Source organism: Chrysemys picta, chromosome 6 (genome assembly GCF_011386835.1).
Source record: "Chrysemys picta bellii isolate R12L10 chromosome 6, ASM1138683v2, whole genome shotgun sequence".
In the NCBI taxonomy this organism is placed as follows: Eukaryota; Metazoa; Chordata; order Testudines; family Emydidae; genus Chrysemys; species Chrysemys picta.
This window is the reverse complement of record NC_088796.1, coordinates 45815464-45832452: the sequence shown is the minus strand read 5'-3', so window position 1 is coordinate 45832452 and position 16989 is coordinate 45815464. Positions and strand designations below refer to the sequence as shown.

Below are 16989 nucleotides of genomic sequence, written 5' to 3'. Positions count from 1 at the left end.
TCCCCACACGCTATGGTGCTGCTGTGAAACGCTTTTGCTCTCTGATTTCAACACCTGGGGTAAATTTGGGGTAAGTTCTTCAGAACCACTGTGTTTTTACACCCTAGGGATATGTGTGTGACTTTCACTAATGGAATGCATAGCCTATATTCAGCAAAGCATGTGTTTAAAGCCCATTAATTTAAAGTATCTTCAATGAGATTTAAGCATGTGCTTAAATGCTTTGCTGAATCAGGTTTTAGTAATCTGTGGGCAATAGATATTTCCTCTCTCACTCATTTTTATTCATAATATTTGTTGTTTTGCTTGGTATGGCCAATACAAACCTCTTAGACTAGTGAAGCTCATTGACAATACAAAACAAAGTACCATCTGTGTTACCTCAAGCAAATCTGACAGAAGCTTTAAACACTTTCAGCCCCCTGAGCAGAGTTAATTCTGGTGGCTGTAACTTGTGTTCAATCTGGAGGTAAGCAGTAGCAGTTTTTCAGCAGGACACTAAGGGGCAGCTGCGTACCAAAGAAAGTGATTCCCAACAGTTATATATGCACCAACTAAATGAAAGCTGATTTTCACACTGTTTTATATAGCAATATAATGTTGGCCTTATGTGGAAATATGGAATGAATCCAGTTTCAACACCCTCACTCCCATTGCCTTTGGGCAGTATTTATTGCTTCTCACAGATAGGGATTGGGTCCATCTGTGTGTTACCGCTAGACTGGACCTTTTCAACTCATGGAACCAGAGACTGAAGGCAAACGCTCCCAAAATTGCCTCTTCCGTCAATTAGCATACACTAACTGTGCTTTATGATTTACACTGGCTCCCCATTCATAGATTCATAGATTCATAGATTCTAGGACTGGAAGGGATCTCGAGAGGTCATCGAGTCCAGTCCCCTGCCCGCATGGCAGGACCAAATACTGTCTAGACCATCCCTGATAGACATTTATCTAACCTACTCTTAAATATCTCCAGAGATGGAGATTCCACAACCTCCCTAGGCAATTTATTCCAGTGTTTAACCACCCTGACAGTTAGGAACTTTTTCCTAATGTCCAACCTAGACCTCCCTTGCTGCAGTTTAAACCCATTGCTTCTGGTTCTATCCTTAGAGGCTAACGTGAACAAGTTTTCTCCCTCCTCCTTATGACATCCTTTTAAATACCTGAAAACTGCTATCATGTCCCCTCTCAGTCTTCTCTTTTCCAAACTAAACAAACCCAATTCTTTCAGCCTTCCTTCATAGGTCATGTTCTCAAGACCTTTAATCATTCTTGTTGCTCTTCTCTGGACCCTTTCCAATTTCTCCACATCTTTTTTAAAATGCGGTGCCCAGAACTGGACACAATACTCCAGCTGAGGCCTAACCAGAGCAGAGTAGAGTGGAAGAATGACTTCTCGTGTCTTGCTCACAACACACCTGTTAATACATCCCAGAATCATGTTTGCTTTTTTTGCAACAGCATCACACTGTTGACTCATATTTAGCTTGTGGTCCACTATAACCCCTAGATCCCTTTCTGCCGTACTCCTTCTTAGACAGTCTCTTCCCATTCTGTATGTGTGAAACTGATTTTTCCTTCCTAAGTGGAGCACTTTGCATTTGTCTTTGTTAAACTTCATCCTGTTTACCTCAGCCCATATCTCCAATTTGTCCAGATCATTTTGAATTATGACCCTGTCCTCCAAAGCAGTTGCAATCCCTCCCAATTTGGTATCATCCGCAAACTTAATAAGAGTACTTTCTATGCCAATATCTAAGTCATTGATGAAGATATTGAACAGCGCCGGTCCCAAAACAGACCCCTGCGGTACCCCACTCGTTACGCCTTTCCAGCAGGATTGGGAACCATTAATAACAACTCTCTGAGTACGGTTACCCAGCCAGCACCCACCTTATAGTAGCCCCATCTAAATTGTATTTGCCTAGTTTATCGATAAGAATATCATGCGAGACTGTATCAAATGCCTTACTAAAGTCTAGGTATACCACATCCACAGCTTCACCCTTATCCACAAGGCTCATTATCCTATCAAAGAAAGCTATCAGATTGGTTTGACATGATTTGTTCTTCACAAATCCATGCTGGCTGTTCCCTATCACCTTACCACCTTCCAAGTGTTTGCAGATGATTCAATGGTGAAGAGGCCATCTCTGCACAGGGCCCTACCCTGTGGAGCTCTTCTCTCCCAATATTATTATTAATTGTATTACAGTAGCACCTAGAGGCCCCAACAGGGAACCTGACCTCCTTCATACACATAGCTAGAGACAGTTCCTGCCCTGGAGAGCTTACAGTCTAAATAAACAAGTGAAATACAGGTGGGAGAAAGGAAGGATTATTATCACCATTTTACACACGAGGCACAGACAGATTAAATAACTTGATCAAGGTCACAGAAGAAATCTGTGGAAGAACCAGGGATTGAACCCAGCTCTTCTGAGTCCCAATCAACTGACTTAACCAGGAGTACCTTTGTCTTGGGCAAAAACTTAGTCAGGGGCTTGCAAAGAGACTACTTCTATGTACAGTACACGGCAATGAAATACCACCGAAGGGATCATTTAGGGGCCTAATCCTGCAAGGTGCTGAGTGCCACCTGCAAGGTGATGAGCATCCATGGCTCCTAGTGGAGATGCTCAGCACTTTGCAGTGTTGGGCTGTAGAGCGCTTCATTATTTATTTCTTAAGGGCTAATGACAGTGAACCAGACCGTGCCATGCTGAGGTATGGATGTGCAAGGTGGGGTGGGCACACGTAGTCTTCCCCCCTCCTTGCCCGCGTCAGGCACAGTTGCAATCGCTGTGGTCACCAGAGCACAGGAATTGTTCCATGCTAGCTGCTAGGGTATGTTGGTAAAGCCCCTGGGGAAGACGCAACTATGCTGATACAGAAAAGTGCTTCTATGTCATTCGGGGACATGGTCCAGCTGTGCCGGTAGAATTCCTCCTGTCAGTTTATGCTGCATCTCCATCAGGGGGGTCTGCTAGCATAGTTATATCAGTCTAGCTGTACCCCCAAAGCATTTGTAGCATAGGTAAGCCCCCCACTCACCCCTCTGCACCTGCTAGTACAGCTGGCCAGCCATGGCAAGGAATGCATACTCCATCACCCTCAGGGGTGGAATAGTGGGCATGCTCCCTGGGTACATGGGAGGCGGGGGTCTGGAGTATATGGTGCCTTCCAGAGTTCACAAACACCCTCAAAGCTGGGTTGTGCCTTAATGGCATAGTCTGACCCTATGTGTGAGAGCTTTGCATGAGATGAAGAGAGGGGGCATTCATAATGTGGATTAGAAGAAATGTTTACCTCCCCACCCCTGACACACACCCACACCAGTTTAAAATTCATGTGAGTTTGAAGTAGGCTGAAACATGAGTCAGTCAGAATTAGTATTACGAAAGGAAGGTTTTGTCTTATTAATGAGTGGATTTCCCACAAAGGAAATTACCATCTTGGCCTGGTCTGGAAGCTGATGTAATGCCAAGTGCTAATTGCATCTTGAACTGCCAAAGCCTAGTGGCATTGGCTGCACAGTCTCCAGTTACAGAATGAAAGAGAGATACTCTGGGGCTATGTAACTAGATTCCTCCTGACAAGAAGGAAAGCCAGCTGTATGCCAAGGCCTTGCCTACGCTGGGTATTTTGCACCAGTTGGTAGACCTGCTGTGCTGATGTAAAAAGTGACTTGGACAAGTGTGGTTACCTAAAGGCCAGAAAGAGCAAAAGGATGTTATCACTTAAACTTAGGGCCAGTCTAGTGATGCTTTCTGTAATATTTGTTAATCAGCGGTATTTCTACTTTTTTTTTTTTTTTTTTTTTTTTAAATCTCTGTCTTTCTTTAAAATCACCAGGAAAATAATTTGTTGCTTATGGCAACTTGACCTCACTGCTGCGAACTGGTAGCTGAGGCAGTTACTGATGGGGGCCTTGGAGAGAGAAACTGAACTCTGACTGCTGGGGAAGCAAAGCAAGGTGTAGGTAGTGGCTCAGCTAGAAGATCTCTGGCACAGAAGTTGCTCTTGTTTCTCTCCCATAACAGTGCCACTGGAGGACTGGCAAGGAACATTCTGGCCAGAGGGAGACCTAACTGACCTAAAAGTTACTAGGAAGTGCAGAGAATACACCATATTGTCCAAATGGAAATCTAAACAGCATGAGATGAAGGTATTAGCACAACAATACTCTTCAGTTTGGGTGACTGTCAAAAAGCAACCCATTTAAAGGCGGTATTTAGGACCAGAACTCTTTGATTTAGGGGCTGTAGGCCCCATAATCCCAGTTCTGTCCCCTGTGATGCATTACAGTAAAAATGGGAGGGAAAACTAAAAGCAGAACAAACAGAGAAGGGAGAACGGCTGAATATAGTGAAAGAACTGAAAAACAGATACTGAAGTGGAGAGGAGAATACAGATACATGAGGGAGGACACGGAAAACTCCGCTGAGGAAAGAAGGGAAAGAGATACGAGAAGGGCACACAGACCTGGGAAAATTCACGGTAAGAGGAGGAGGAAATTAGAAAGGAGAAATTTGACTAGAAAAGCTATCCCCAGCAGCAGACAGGTGGACAAGGTAAGTAGCACATAACTACAAAGTGCTGCCTAGATAACAGCTCTTTGGCTGAAAATATAAGATTTTATTGTGCAAGAAATGATAGTTTTGCACTTAACTTGTGATCTGAACCCCACAATGACACAGGATGGGATTTTTATCTGGATGTTAAAACCTAGAAAGCATTAGATATATGTCAGGCTTCTGGTTTAAACTGATTTTTCCTAGTAAGAGCGAAGCTAAAATGCTGATTAGAACTCACCAGTAAATATTTGTTCAAAATGAAACCCTCTTTATTTTATACTACATCCATTCCCCAGAGCCGCTGAGTTCCCCACATTGCTTCCAGTCAAGCCTTGCGCCACCTGGGCTACAGAACTGATTAGCCAGGCATGCAGCCCGGAATTGGATGAGGCTGGTTACTGAGAGCAGAAAAAGCAAATATGTACAGGGTGGAGGTAAAGGGTGTGTGTGCGGAGGAAGGGCTGAATTGCCTTCTCCAGCTCAGCAATTATTTGCCAGAAGATATTGCCAGCATAGTTTGGGGGCAAATGTTGAAAACCAGATGCTAACCAAGGGCCAGTTCTGCCACTCTTACTCATATAGATGGAGCAATACTTAATTGTGGCCTATACTGCCAGTTTGCCATCTGCTCTGGGAAGAGGCAGCATGTGGTTGTGCTGCCTCAGGAGCAGACCTGGCAAGGAACTGAGATTCTGAGTGTCACGACAATTCCCTTTGTCTCCCCTGTAGCCTAATTTGACCTGAGTAACTTAACACAAGTAAGACCTCATGTCTCAAGTGGCATGACTGGGAAGGTGAATGGAAGAATCAGTTGTAAATAAGGGCATAACAAGCATTAGGCAGGAGTCAGTCTAGCTAAGATAAGCAGGTGATGGAGACAATGGACAAGACAAGTCTGGAATGTAGAGCTCAGGTTATACATGAACTGTACATGGACAGATCATGCTGTACAGGGACTGGTTCCTGAAAAGTAACCAGGCTAATCATGAAGTGCGTGTTGCAATGTATAGGCAGGCAGTAGAGATGTATATAAGGCAAAGGTTTGCTGTGTAACTTTGGATTTGTGGTGTGCCCTGCGTCCACCCCTGGTTCTGAACATGGCCAGCTATGGCATCGTGTTGCTGTCAAATAGTGTTGCTGTCACCTGACTGACAAATTCCAGAGTTGAACTGAGTTTTTGGGAAGTGAGTGGAAGAGGGGCTCAGTGGATCCTAACATCCCCTTATCCCAGGGGAAGGAGGCCACTTCTGGACTATACCAAGAGCACAATGCTCCTCCCGCCACCACAGCTCCATTGTGCTAGTCAGCATGTTGTGGGGAAGCACGTGGAGCCAAGACTCCACCCATTATATGCCCATTTGCATGGAAGGGGGAGGAGTGGCCCCCCACAGAGGCTGGTCTTCCCCCATTCTGGGGCCCACCATGTCATAGCCCACACAGAAGAGTAAAGGAGTGCCTTATGCCTCCAACACCTGCACAAGTGTGGGCAAGGACCAATCTTACCCTACGTGTGTAGCCCCACAGACATCGGATGGGCTATTTGTGCAGTAAGATACTATCCAGCATGGGTAAGGGGGACAGAATCTGGCCCTATATGGTCGACCAACATACACTAGTCACACCATCCAATATGAAAACACTTCTAAACTACATCTTGGACAGCAATGGATTTTACATAGCATATTTCCATATTTAAGAGCAGGATCAAGCTCCTCTTAGTTATCAGCTGGTGGGAGGAGGGCAGTGCTGGGACTGTCTGAAAGGAGCACACAGAACATGAAGGGGAAACATCTTAAATGCTGGAGCTATATTAGCTAAGCCAGGAGATCAGGCTGTGTTTCATTTTGTTTCTGATTTATAGGTCAGGAAGTTGAGATAAAGTTTGGTCATCAGCTATAAAGGGAATTTATATAGGGCCTGATCCCATTGGGAGCCTTTCCATTGACTTCAGTGGGCTGTCATTAGCTAGCAAGATACAGTACAGCCTGTATTAAAACAGAGCAGGTAATGCAGCTTGAAAGGAAGGTGAAAGTAATCCATTGATTTCTATTAATTTTGGGTAACCACCTAATTTTCTAGGGCAGTGGTTCTCAACCAGGGGTACACGTACCCCTGGGGGGTACGCAGAAGTCTTCCAGAGGGCACATCAACTCATCTAGATACTTGCCTAGTTTTACAACAGGCTACATAAAAAGCACTAATGAAGTCAGTACAAACTAAAATTTCATACGGACAATGACTTGTTTATACTGCTCTATATACTATACGCTGAAATGTAAATACAATATTTATATTCCAGTTGGTTTATTTTATAAGTATATGGTAAAAATGAGAAAGTAAGCAATATTTCAGTAACAGTGTGCTGTGATACTTTTATATTTTTATGTCTGATTTTTGTAAGCAAGTAGTTTTTAAGCGAGGTGAAACTTGGGGGTACGCAAGACAAATCACACTCCTGAAAGGGGTACAGTAGTCTGGAAAGGTTGAGAGCCACTGCTGATCCTGAATGGCACTGAGCATCCTCCACTTTCATTGAAGCCCCCTGGAAGGGGAGAGTATTCAGCATCTTACAGGATTCCTCTAATGGAAGAGCCAAGCGAATTCATGACAGTTTCTTGGGAAACAAATGAAAAGAATCTCTTGACAAGAGAGCTTTGGTACAGCTGATCATGCTATTAAATATAAACCAGCCCCCTGGAATAAAGAGTTTCTTAAACAATTAGCTAAAGTGAAGTAGTCAGAGTATTGGAAGGGGCTATGCAGATTATATCATTGTATAAATTATTGAGCTGGTGTGGGGGAAAAGAAAGATATAACTTTCTCTCTCATGTCCTGAGGGTGGGGGCGCTGAAAGTTTATACCTCTCATCTGAAAGTTATACCCATTGCTTTCTCTGCTTAGCTAATTGAATTTACAATATTCAGTAGCTAGATGGTGAATGTGGTTTAGAGAGATACATGCTGAATTATATATTCGACTGTGAATGTTCCATAGTTTTCAGTACCCTTCATTTGTGGATGCAGCAGCTCTTAACTTTTGCTGTTTATTTAATAGTCTTATTCAGGTGTTTTTATTTATTTTGATTAATAAAGATTTCTGAGCAATGATGTAGGTATTAGTGATCACAGGAAGATACAAGCCTGAATGGCCCTGGCTGCTTGAGAAACAACCTCTATCCTTCTGCACCATCTCAACAGCGGTGAGTAAATGGAATGATCCCCCTCACAGTACCCACATTTATGACTAAGGGCTATATAACCATGGGTAACGACATCACCAGGCTGCCTCCCAGTAGAACCTGTGGGGGTTAGCCACCCCAAAAGGGAGAGCAAGTGGATAGTGCCATGGAGTGGAGCACATGCTGCATTCCATGCATAGGTATAGTACACGGTGAGAGCCCTCTACATAGTAGGTGCCTCCTAGAATCCCTGCTGGGATGGGGTACCTCTGTGAGACACCCCTCCCCCATTGTGGGTCTTTGTATAATAGACACAACTGAGCCCCATATGTTTACGCTGATTTTTCAGGTAGGTACAATCAAAAAAGGATGGGGAGCACCTTGCCCTGATGGCAAAGGAGACATGCAGATGAGAAATGACGTCTATCTATCAAGATACTTATGTGGTTCCAATCATTGTAGTATATGAGTGCCTCACACCGATTTAAAATAGAATTGGCAGTAACAATCTCTCTCTGTTTCTTCCTAGGCTGTAGGAGAAATAGTTGGATTTATACATAGCATTTCTGTTTGCTTGCTTGTTTACATTTGTGTGCCAGAGAAAGAGAAAGAGAGAGAAAGAGAAACTAAGTGAATGAAATGAGTTTTGTACTTAGTTCCGAAGGTGGTGGAGGCCTGTGGTGAATTTTCTCTCGGGGGCGGGGGGTGAGCTGAATAATGCAGGTCTTACTCCTGTACAAGCTCTGTCTTCCACACTCACAAGCCTTTCCCTTCCCCTCGGTAGGCAGGAGTGTCATGGTTCCACTGGAACGTTGCTGTCATGGGAGGTCCTGGTCAAAGAGGGCGAGGTAATTCTTAGGTAGCTAGAGCCAATCCTATGGAGAGCTTTGATTATCAGGACAGAGGCTCTGAACTGGGCTCTGTACTCATTGGGGAGCCAGACCAGAGAGAGATGCTCAGTGATGATGCATAATCTGTTTTGCCAAGTAGATAAACTGCTGCATTTGGTATCATTTGAAGCTTTTCAGTGTGTTTTGCTTCATTTATCAGTATGGTGAGAGAGACAGGAAAAGAATGTAGCACACGGAGAGAATACTCACTGGGTATTGGGGTGAATGGGAATAGAATTAGGGTTACCATTCGTCCGGATTCCCGCGGACATGTCCGGCTTTTCTCAGTTAAAAGTAGCGTCTGGGGGTAATTTGTAAATGTCTGGACTTCCCGCCCATGCAGAGTGCACGTGGCTGACAGGGCAGCCGGCCGGATGGTGCCACTTGCATGGGGCTCTGGCAGCCAGAGAGAGCCCCTCCTCCACTTCCCCCTCCTCTCCCCTGCAGCTGAGATCACTCCCCTCCTCTCTCTCCCTTGCTCCCCCTCCCTGCATTCGCAGCCAGCCGGCCATTTGCAACGGGCCTCTGGAGCTCCTCGCCATGCCCAGCGTGCCGCTCCGCAGCACTCTGCGAGGGCAGAAACTGGGCTATGCGCTCCGTGGGGGAGAGGGCCAGCATGTCGGGCTGCGCATGGAGCCTGACACGCTGTTCTGAGCGGCACGGTAAGGGGGCCAGGGGGTCGGAGAAGGGGCAGGGAGGTTCTGGAGGGGGCAGTCCACAGACAGGGAGCAGGGGGAGGGTTGGATGGGTCGGGAGTTCAGGGGGGGACTGTCTGGGGGTTGGGAGTGTAAGGTTTTGGGCAGTCAGGGTACAGGTAGGGGGTAGGGTCCTTGGGGGGCAATTAGGGTGGAGGGGGTCTCAGGAGGGGGCAGTTAGGGGACAAGGAACAGGGAGGCTTAGGTAGGGAGTGGGGTTCTGGAGGGCAGTTAGGAGCAGGGGTCCCAGGAGGGGGCAGTCAAGGGACAGGGAGCAGAGGGGTTTAGATGGGTCGGGAGTTCTGGGGGGGTGGGCTGTCAGGGAGTGGGGAGTGGTTGGATGGGGCATGAGAGTCCCTGGTGTCTGTTTGGGGGTGGGGGTGTGGATAAGGGTTGGGGCAGTCAGGGGACAGGTAGGGGATAGGGTCCCAGGGGGCTAGTTAGGATGGGGGGAAGGTCTCGGGAGGGGGCAGTCAGGGGACAAGGATCAGGGAGGCTTAGGTAGCGGGGGAATCCTGGGGGGCAGTTAGGTAGGGTTACCATACGTCTGGTTTTTCCCGGACATGTCCGGCTTTTTGGTCCTCAAATCCCCGTCCTGGGGGAATTGCCAAAAAGCCGAACATGTCCGGGAAAATAGCTTTGCCGTCATCCCTGCCCCAGTCCCCTGCTTACCTTGCGGCTCCTGCAGGCTGCGAGCTGCAGGTGGATTCCCCCGCAGCAGCTGCTGCTGCTCCCCGCGGACACCTCAGCTCTGTGTAGCTGAAGAACCGAGCTGCCCGAGCGCTACCAGCTTCACGGTTTGCCGGGCAGCCCCCAGACCTTCAGACCCTGCGCCCTTGGCCGGGCGCTTCCCCTCCCGGGCTCCGGCTGTGCTGGGAAAGCGCCCGGCTGGGGGCAGGGTCTGGAGGTCTGGGGGCTGCCCAGCAAACCGTGAAGCCGGTAGTGCTCGGCCAGCTGTTTCAAGGCTGGAGGGAGGAGGGAGAATGCGGGGCGCTCAGGGGAGGGGGCGGAGTTGGGGCGGGGACTTTGGGGAAGGGGCGGAGTTGGGCCGGGGCCGGGGGGCAGGGCCAGGGTCCCATGGAGTGTCCTCTTTTTTTAATGAGGAAATATGGTAACCCTAAATAGAATTATAGAATCATAAAATATTAGGGTTGGAAGAGACCTAAGGAGGTCATCTAGTCCAATCCAATGCTCAAAGCTGGACCAACACCAACTAAATCATCCCAGCCAGGGCTTTGTCAAGATGGGCCTTAAAAACCTCTAAGGATGGAGATTCCACCACTTCCCTAGGTAACCCATTCCAGTGCTTCACCACCCTCCTAGTGAAATAGTGTATCCTAATATCCAACCTAGACCTCCTCCACGGCAACTTGAGACCATTGCTTCTTGTTCTGTCATCTGCCACCACTGAGAACCGTCTAACTCCATCCTCTTTGGAACCCCCCTTCAGATAGTTAAAGGCTGCTATCAAATCCCCCTGCTCCCCACTCGCCCTGCAGTCCCTGCACCCCCCCCCCCCACCTGCCCTGCAGTCCCTGCCCCTGCAGCCTCTGCGCCCCCCGCCTGCCCTGCCCCTGCAGCCTCTATGCCCCTGCCTGCCCTGCTCCTCCTTGCCCTGCAGCCTCTGCACCCCCCCACCCCTGCAGCCTCTGTGCCCCCTGCTCCCCACTCACCCTGCACCCCCTGCCTGCCCTGCCCCTGCAGCCTCTGCACCCCCTGCCTGCCCTGCCCCTGCAGCCTCTATGCCCCTGCCTGCCCTGCTCCTCCTCGCCCTGCAGCCTCTGCACCCCCCGCCTGCCCCTACACCCCCCTGCCCCTGCAGCCTCTATGCCCCCGCCTGCCCTGCCCCTGCAGCCTCTATGCCCCTGCCTGCCCTGATCCTCCTCGCCCTGCAGCCTCTGCTCCCCCACTCACCCGGCAGAGGGAGAGCTGCAGGCTCCACGTGGACTCAAACACTGTTCTGTGCTGCTCTGTGGGGGAGGAGGGAGCGGGGAGGGGGAGGCACTGTGGCTGCTAGAGGTCCCAGTGGCTGCGAGTGGCTTTCAATCAGGTCCCGCCATCCAATCAGCCGAGCCGTACTCTGCATGAGGGGAAGGGGGAAATTCCGGACATTTCTACTTGATTAGAAATCCCCCCCGGACGGCCATTTAACGCTGAAAAAGCCGGACATGTCCTGGGAAACCCGGATGGATGTTAACCCTACACGCTTCTCTTCTGCAGACTAAATAACCCCAGTTCCCTCAGCCTCTCCTCGTAAATTGGGGATAAAACATGTTCCCAAACTCTGAGAGCTGATAGCAGGAGATTCTCACTGGAGGGCCTTTGACTCTTAATTTCACTTCCCTCTTTAGTTTGACAAAGACCAAGCACAAGTCTGTTGACCTGGGGAGTGGATGCAGGACTGACTCATCTATTAATTTCCTTGGGGGGGCCTTTGTGTAAGAGCGGTGATCTGGTTTTCTCCTGAGTGCATACATACCATGATGAGGACCTTATCAAGCAAGGGCCTGATTCACAAAGGAATTTAGACTCCTAAAGATTCAGATATGTGCCTAAAGGGATTTCAGTGGAAGTGAGGCACTTAAATACATTTGAGTATCTGGGTCCTAGGCACTTTTGGAAATTTCACTAGGTATCTATTTGCATCTTGATGTGCCTAAATATTTTTGCAAATCTGGCCCCAAGTGCCTAGACATTAAGGTTTGCTGCTTTAGAAATGCACACGGATTAGATTAGGTTAGATTGTGGTTTTGTTTGGAGGGAGTTACTTTGAGTTGATTTTTGTCATTGTCACTTCTAATTTTGCTCTCCAGGCCCCCACATGGGCCCATTTTTAAAAGGTCAAACAATAAAAGAATAAATATTTTGCATGCACCATTTATAGCACTTCTGTTGCGTTCAATGATTTTTTTGTGACAAGTTCATAGTGAAAAAATTATTAAACAGAGTAAACAAATACCCATGGAATCAGAAACAAACCTTTTCTTTGTGACCATTCCAGGAAAGTATGCTTTTATCTGTGTGTCTAGATATCAATAAAGCACTTAATCACTATAGTAGACAGGTGTGTGTCCATGTGTTTTAGAAATTAGGTGGACTTTAGCTACAGTGTTCCCTGTGTATATTTTCTTGTATAGTCTGTAGAATTGATAAGGCTCAGTTTTCGCTGTATGATATTGCCAGTGACTTTCCTGTTATCTTTATCTTTGTAAGAGCTCTCCCTTGGTTTACACAAAGAAATGTTTCCCCTTCACCTGATCTCTATTTTTAGTTATTTTCCCAATCCTCAGCTTCCTAGCAACTAATTGTATTTCCACCCTCTTCTGGTTTAATGATATAATCGCTCTTCTCTTTACAGAATGCTCAGTGAAGCCAGTCCCTGGAAGGCCACTTGGGGACAGAAGCTCACACCTGTTCATTCCAGGTGACTTAAAAAACCAAAACAGTAGGACCCAATAAAGTGAAAGCTGATGCTCCAGCATTTGAATCTGCTATCATTGGTGATTTCCCTCTGAGCATCAGGGAAATCGGTATGCTAGGCGGGAGCTCTCAGTATAAATGTGGGTACGATTTAGCTATCATTACCCGTTGACAATATTCTTTTGGTTGAACAGGTAGGAGATTATGTACTGGTATAATATGCTTTCTTTACGCCTGTGATTTCAACTTGCTGTATAAATGTTTTCCTGTTGATCATACTGGATGCACAGTAGAGCTTTCGTTTAACCCTTCACATTTATTTTCCAGAGCTAATCTATGATGTCTGCAGTACAATGTTTTGTTTTAATATCATAGTCTAGTGGTGTAAGTCACCATTTGATTGTATGGATCAAATGAATACATGTTTTTCAGTATTTATGACAGCTTCTATTTTACAACTGAACTAGACAGCTCTCCATCTCCTCACATGCTTGAGTTCTATATAATTCATGTACAGTACCAATGATTTTTGTTCTCTGTCCTAGAGCTGTTCCACTCTACAATATGCCTACACAACTGGAGAATGCTATGGACACCTTGATCAAGATTTTTCACCATTATTCAGGCAAAGAAGGGGACAAATACAAACTGAATAAAGGAGAACTCAAACAGCTCCTTACCAGTGAACTCACTGACTTCCTTTCAGTAAGAGGCAGTTTACATCTCTTTAAATTAAGGTTTAGTGGGTGAGGGAAATAGCTACTGAAGGATTCTGGAAGAGCATTTCCTTATACAATCAAGTCCATGCTGTGACAGCATCTAAACTATACAATCAAATGACAACTGTGTTTGTGGAGCCAAAGAGAAAACGCTAAAACAAGTGTCTTGTTTGATGAGTATATTAAAATGCGCACCTTTGCTTTGAACCACTAGTCACAAATGATGAAAACCACGTCAGTCACTGATTATTCAGCTGTGTGTTTGAACATCAGTGCCAAATACAATCTAGAAATAGTAGAAAAAATGATTTAGTTAAATCAGTTTTAATCAATTTAGTTAGAACTGAGTGTAGACCAGCCCTAAGCAAAATTGGAATACAATACAGGTATATAGTTCTCAGGAGGAGAGAGACATTTTTAAGTGTAGTGAATGGAAATGACTGTGCAGTCCCAAACATATGCAGACTGATTGCGATCAGCATCGGGAATGTTTCATGCTCTTTTAGGGCTTCTTCAGGCTTACAGTTGTATGGTACACATTTTTTCACAGGTTTATTGGCAATCCTGTAAATTCCAAATATAGCTCCCTATCTGTACTGAACAGAGATATTGCTGAGAAGAGCTCTCACAGTCATTGCTGATTTGAATTAATTTATGCACATCTGTTGTGTTCTTAAATTATTCAAACTGAAATTCTTATGGAATCTAGTACATAATTGATTCCCTGTATTTTAGTAATCCTAACAATTCTGTGGTCTTTAATAATAACAGCAGGATTATTTTGAATCCATTTATGAAATTTCTTGGACTGGATTTTCTTTTTAATCCTGGCTATTGATTACCTGCTGCCCTTACTCATATTGAGTAGGACCCGTACTTGCTAAATAAGGTTCTACCAATTTTGACAAAAGAAGGCATTATCTGGTCCTATATAAATAACCTCTTGAAATTATAAATAGCATAAAACCCCCCCAAACAACATTGATATAGTTCCTATTTTAAAATAAACATGAGCCAGATTTTCACTCGACAGCTCCACAAATCTGGTTGCTTCATTTAAGTGCCTATTTGTTGCTGAGCTCTTTTGAAAACCTGGCCCTATGCTTTTAACCCTGTTAATATTTATATACAGACATTTTAAATGAAAATTTCACACAGCACCTTCATTTTTAATTTTTAGAACAGATTGAAAGAATTGATGCTACTTACATTTTTAGCACATTACTGAATTGTACTATGATATACCAGAACTATACATTCAAGATGTGCACCACAGTTAAGTCATTTTCTTGTTAAACTGAGTACAGATTTGAGACATTGAAATAGTTAAAGATACAGTACATGTAAAAATAATTCCTGGAAGGCTTGTGGGTTTAGTGTGTGTATGTTCAAGAAAATGAAACACACTTTATACCTGTTATACAAATAATATCCAGGCAGATTATATTTAGGCTTGGAAGGATTAGATTTTCATCAGTACATGTTGGTAATCATCAATTTCACCATACACACACAAACCAAAGAAAAAATATTTTTCCATTGATAATAATCAAGTTACAGCTAGGCAAAGTAAGAAAAATGCTCTTTGAGAACTTATAAGAATTTGATTTAAGGATGCTTCCTTGGTATATTTTGATGTGCGAGGTTGACAATTTGTGTTTTAACTGTTGTAAAGCTTTAACTCTTTGAATATTAACATCTACTGTCATTCAATAATTTTTGTCTGACCCTCTCCATAATATCCCATACCTGTGAACATTTAAATTGATAAACATAGAACAAAATGCTTAAAAACATAATTGTGCACAATGAGAAAATGGAAAAATGTTTAAAAATAAACTGAAATCAGTCAAATTATAAAAAAATAAAAATGGAGTTCTGCCAAGCTTAACTACATTTAAGAAACATCAAACTGAAGGTCCACAAATCTGTTGGTCTTTTTAAATTTAATTTTCTTTTTTTCTTTCTAGTGCCAAAAGGATCCGCAGCTGGTTGATAAGATCATGAAAGATCTGGATACCAATAAAGACAATGAAGTGGATTTTAATGAATTTGTCATTCTGGTTGCTGCTTTGACTGTAGCATGCAATGACTTCTTTGAGGAACAGCTAAAGCAAAAGGAAATTGGAAATGATAAGTAAATGAACCACTCAGACACAAATGTAACTGAATCATGCTTAGTTAGCACTCATCAGCATTATGTGACTACAAACTATGTCGTGTTAATGTTATTAAATCGTAAGGACCAAGTCGTCAGTTGGTGTAAAGCAGCAGGTCTCTGCTGACTTCAGTGGGCCCATATTGATTTTCACCACCTGAGAATTTGGCCCTAAGTATCTTCCAAGATTTTCTGCTTTTACATCATGCATTTGTCACTTCCCTGAGGCAAAAGCTCCAGAAGATAGTTCACTTGACTGAGTTTCTGAGTTTTCACCCTCCTACTTGTATTCACCCCTTTTTCATCTACCCTGTCCCACATCTAGTGTGCAGCCCCCTCCACTGGCATGCATTCCTCTGGAAACTACAGTTTGCTGTCTGACTTTTACAGCTGGTTCAAATTTTTCAAACACATAATTTTCCTGTTGAAAAATGGGTTATTTTTTAAAAAATAAATTAAAAAATTTTTAGGCGGTGGTGGGAATTTCATTTGACACAATTTTTGAATGGGAAAATTTGAAATGAAATGTAATGAAAACTTTCATTGAGTTTTGAACTGAATTTTTAATTTAATTTTGAAGTGTCCTGTTGAAAACTCTAATTTTTTGGCAGGCAAAAAAGGATGATTTTTTTGGACCAGTTCTGCTCAGTTTGGGCCACCTTCTTCTCTGTTTTCATTTCTCAAGCCCTCCCTTCACTTGCACTGATAGGCTGCAATCATGCCTTCCTCCCATCCATTTGGACAGAATGCATGGCTTCCTTCAGCTTCCCAACCTTGCCCAGCTTCACTTCTATTGTGTTCTGCCACTCTGTTCAACTCCTTCTCTCAGCATAAAAGAGTTCGTGCAGAGGATAAATTATTTAAATAAATGAGTAGAGGACTTTTTGTCAGCTGATTGCTTATAGGAGGCCAGGGGAGATGTAAATGAGGCCATGTGATTCTGTTTTCTTTGTGTTGCATCATTAAATGGGAGGAGTCTTTGGAGGCCTGCTGCAGGAGTTGTGGTGGGAGGATCTTGCCAGGGGGTTGAGACTCTCTGTTTTTACCCTCAGTGACTTTATATTTGCTTTTTCTTCCTTCATTGTTTTCCTTAGTCTACAATAAAAGACATTTGGCTTAAGACTGCATGATTTGCTCTTTGTGTATGAGGAAAAAAAGTCACTTCAGATACTGTTTGGCTAGACATGACCTAATAATGGTGTAACTGACTTATCTCTACCTCCCCAAACCTCAACCACCTTTTGATGGTGAATCTAATATTCAAATGATTTTTGTTACATAATATAGCATTACAATTACCTAAGCCCTTATCAAAGTAGCATTCTGTAATTTAGGAGAGCATCA

At 44.6% G+C, this 16989-nt stretch overlaps 1 protein-coding gene across 2 annotated transcripts; it reads left to right on the top strand.

Annotated features, from left to right (window-relative positions):
- The first annotated feature begins 4202 nt into the window (after positions 1-4202).
- On the top strand, positions 4203-16765 carry S100Z (S100 calcium binding protein Z). 2 transcript variants are annotated; one of them, XM_042855962.2, is made up of 5 exons: positions 4203-4582; positions 7678-7784; positions 12707-12772; positions 13314-13473; positions 15458-16765. In XM_042855962.2, the coding sequence occupies exons 3-5, from the start codon at positions 12708-12710 to the stop codon at positions 15626-15628; spliced, it is 396 nt and encodes a 131-aa protein (XP_042711896.1). In that variant the 5' UTR covers positions 4203-4582; positions 7678-7784; position 12707; the 3' UTR covers positions 15629-16765. The 2 variants fall into 2 exon arrangements, with proteins under 2 accessions (XP_042711896.1, XP_005288348.2); XM_005288291.5 differs by lacking the exons at positions 4203-4582; positions 7678-7784; positions 12707-12772 and adding an exon at positions 12780-12962.
- Positions 16766-16989: the final 224 nt, after the last annotated feature.

What these genes read in the sequence shown, in the direction of transcription:
- S100Z (XM_042855962.2), top strand. Translation starts at nt 12,708, where the DNA reads ATGCTCAGTGAAGCCAGTCCCTGGAAGGCCACTTGGGGACAGAAGCTC. An exon ending in CTCACACCTGTTCATTCCAG is followed by an intron (nt 12,773 to 13,313) that starts GTGACTTAAAAA and finishes TCTCTGTCCTAG; the next exon opens with AGCTGTTCCACTCTACAATA. An exon ending in AACTCACTGACTTCCTTTCA is followed by an intron (nt 13,474 to 15,457) that starts GTAAGAGGCAGT and finishes TTTTCTTTCTAG; the next exon opens with TGCCAAAAGGATCCGCAGCT.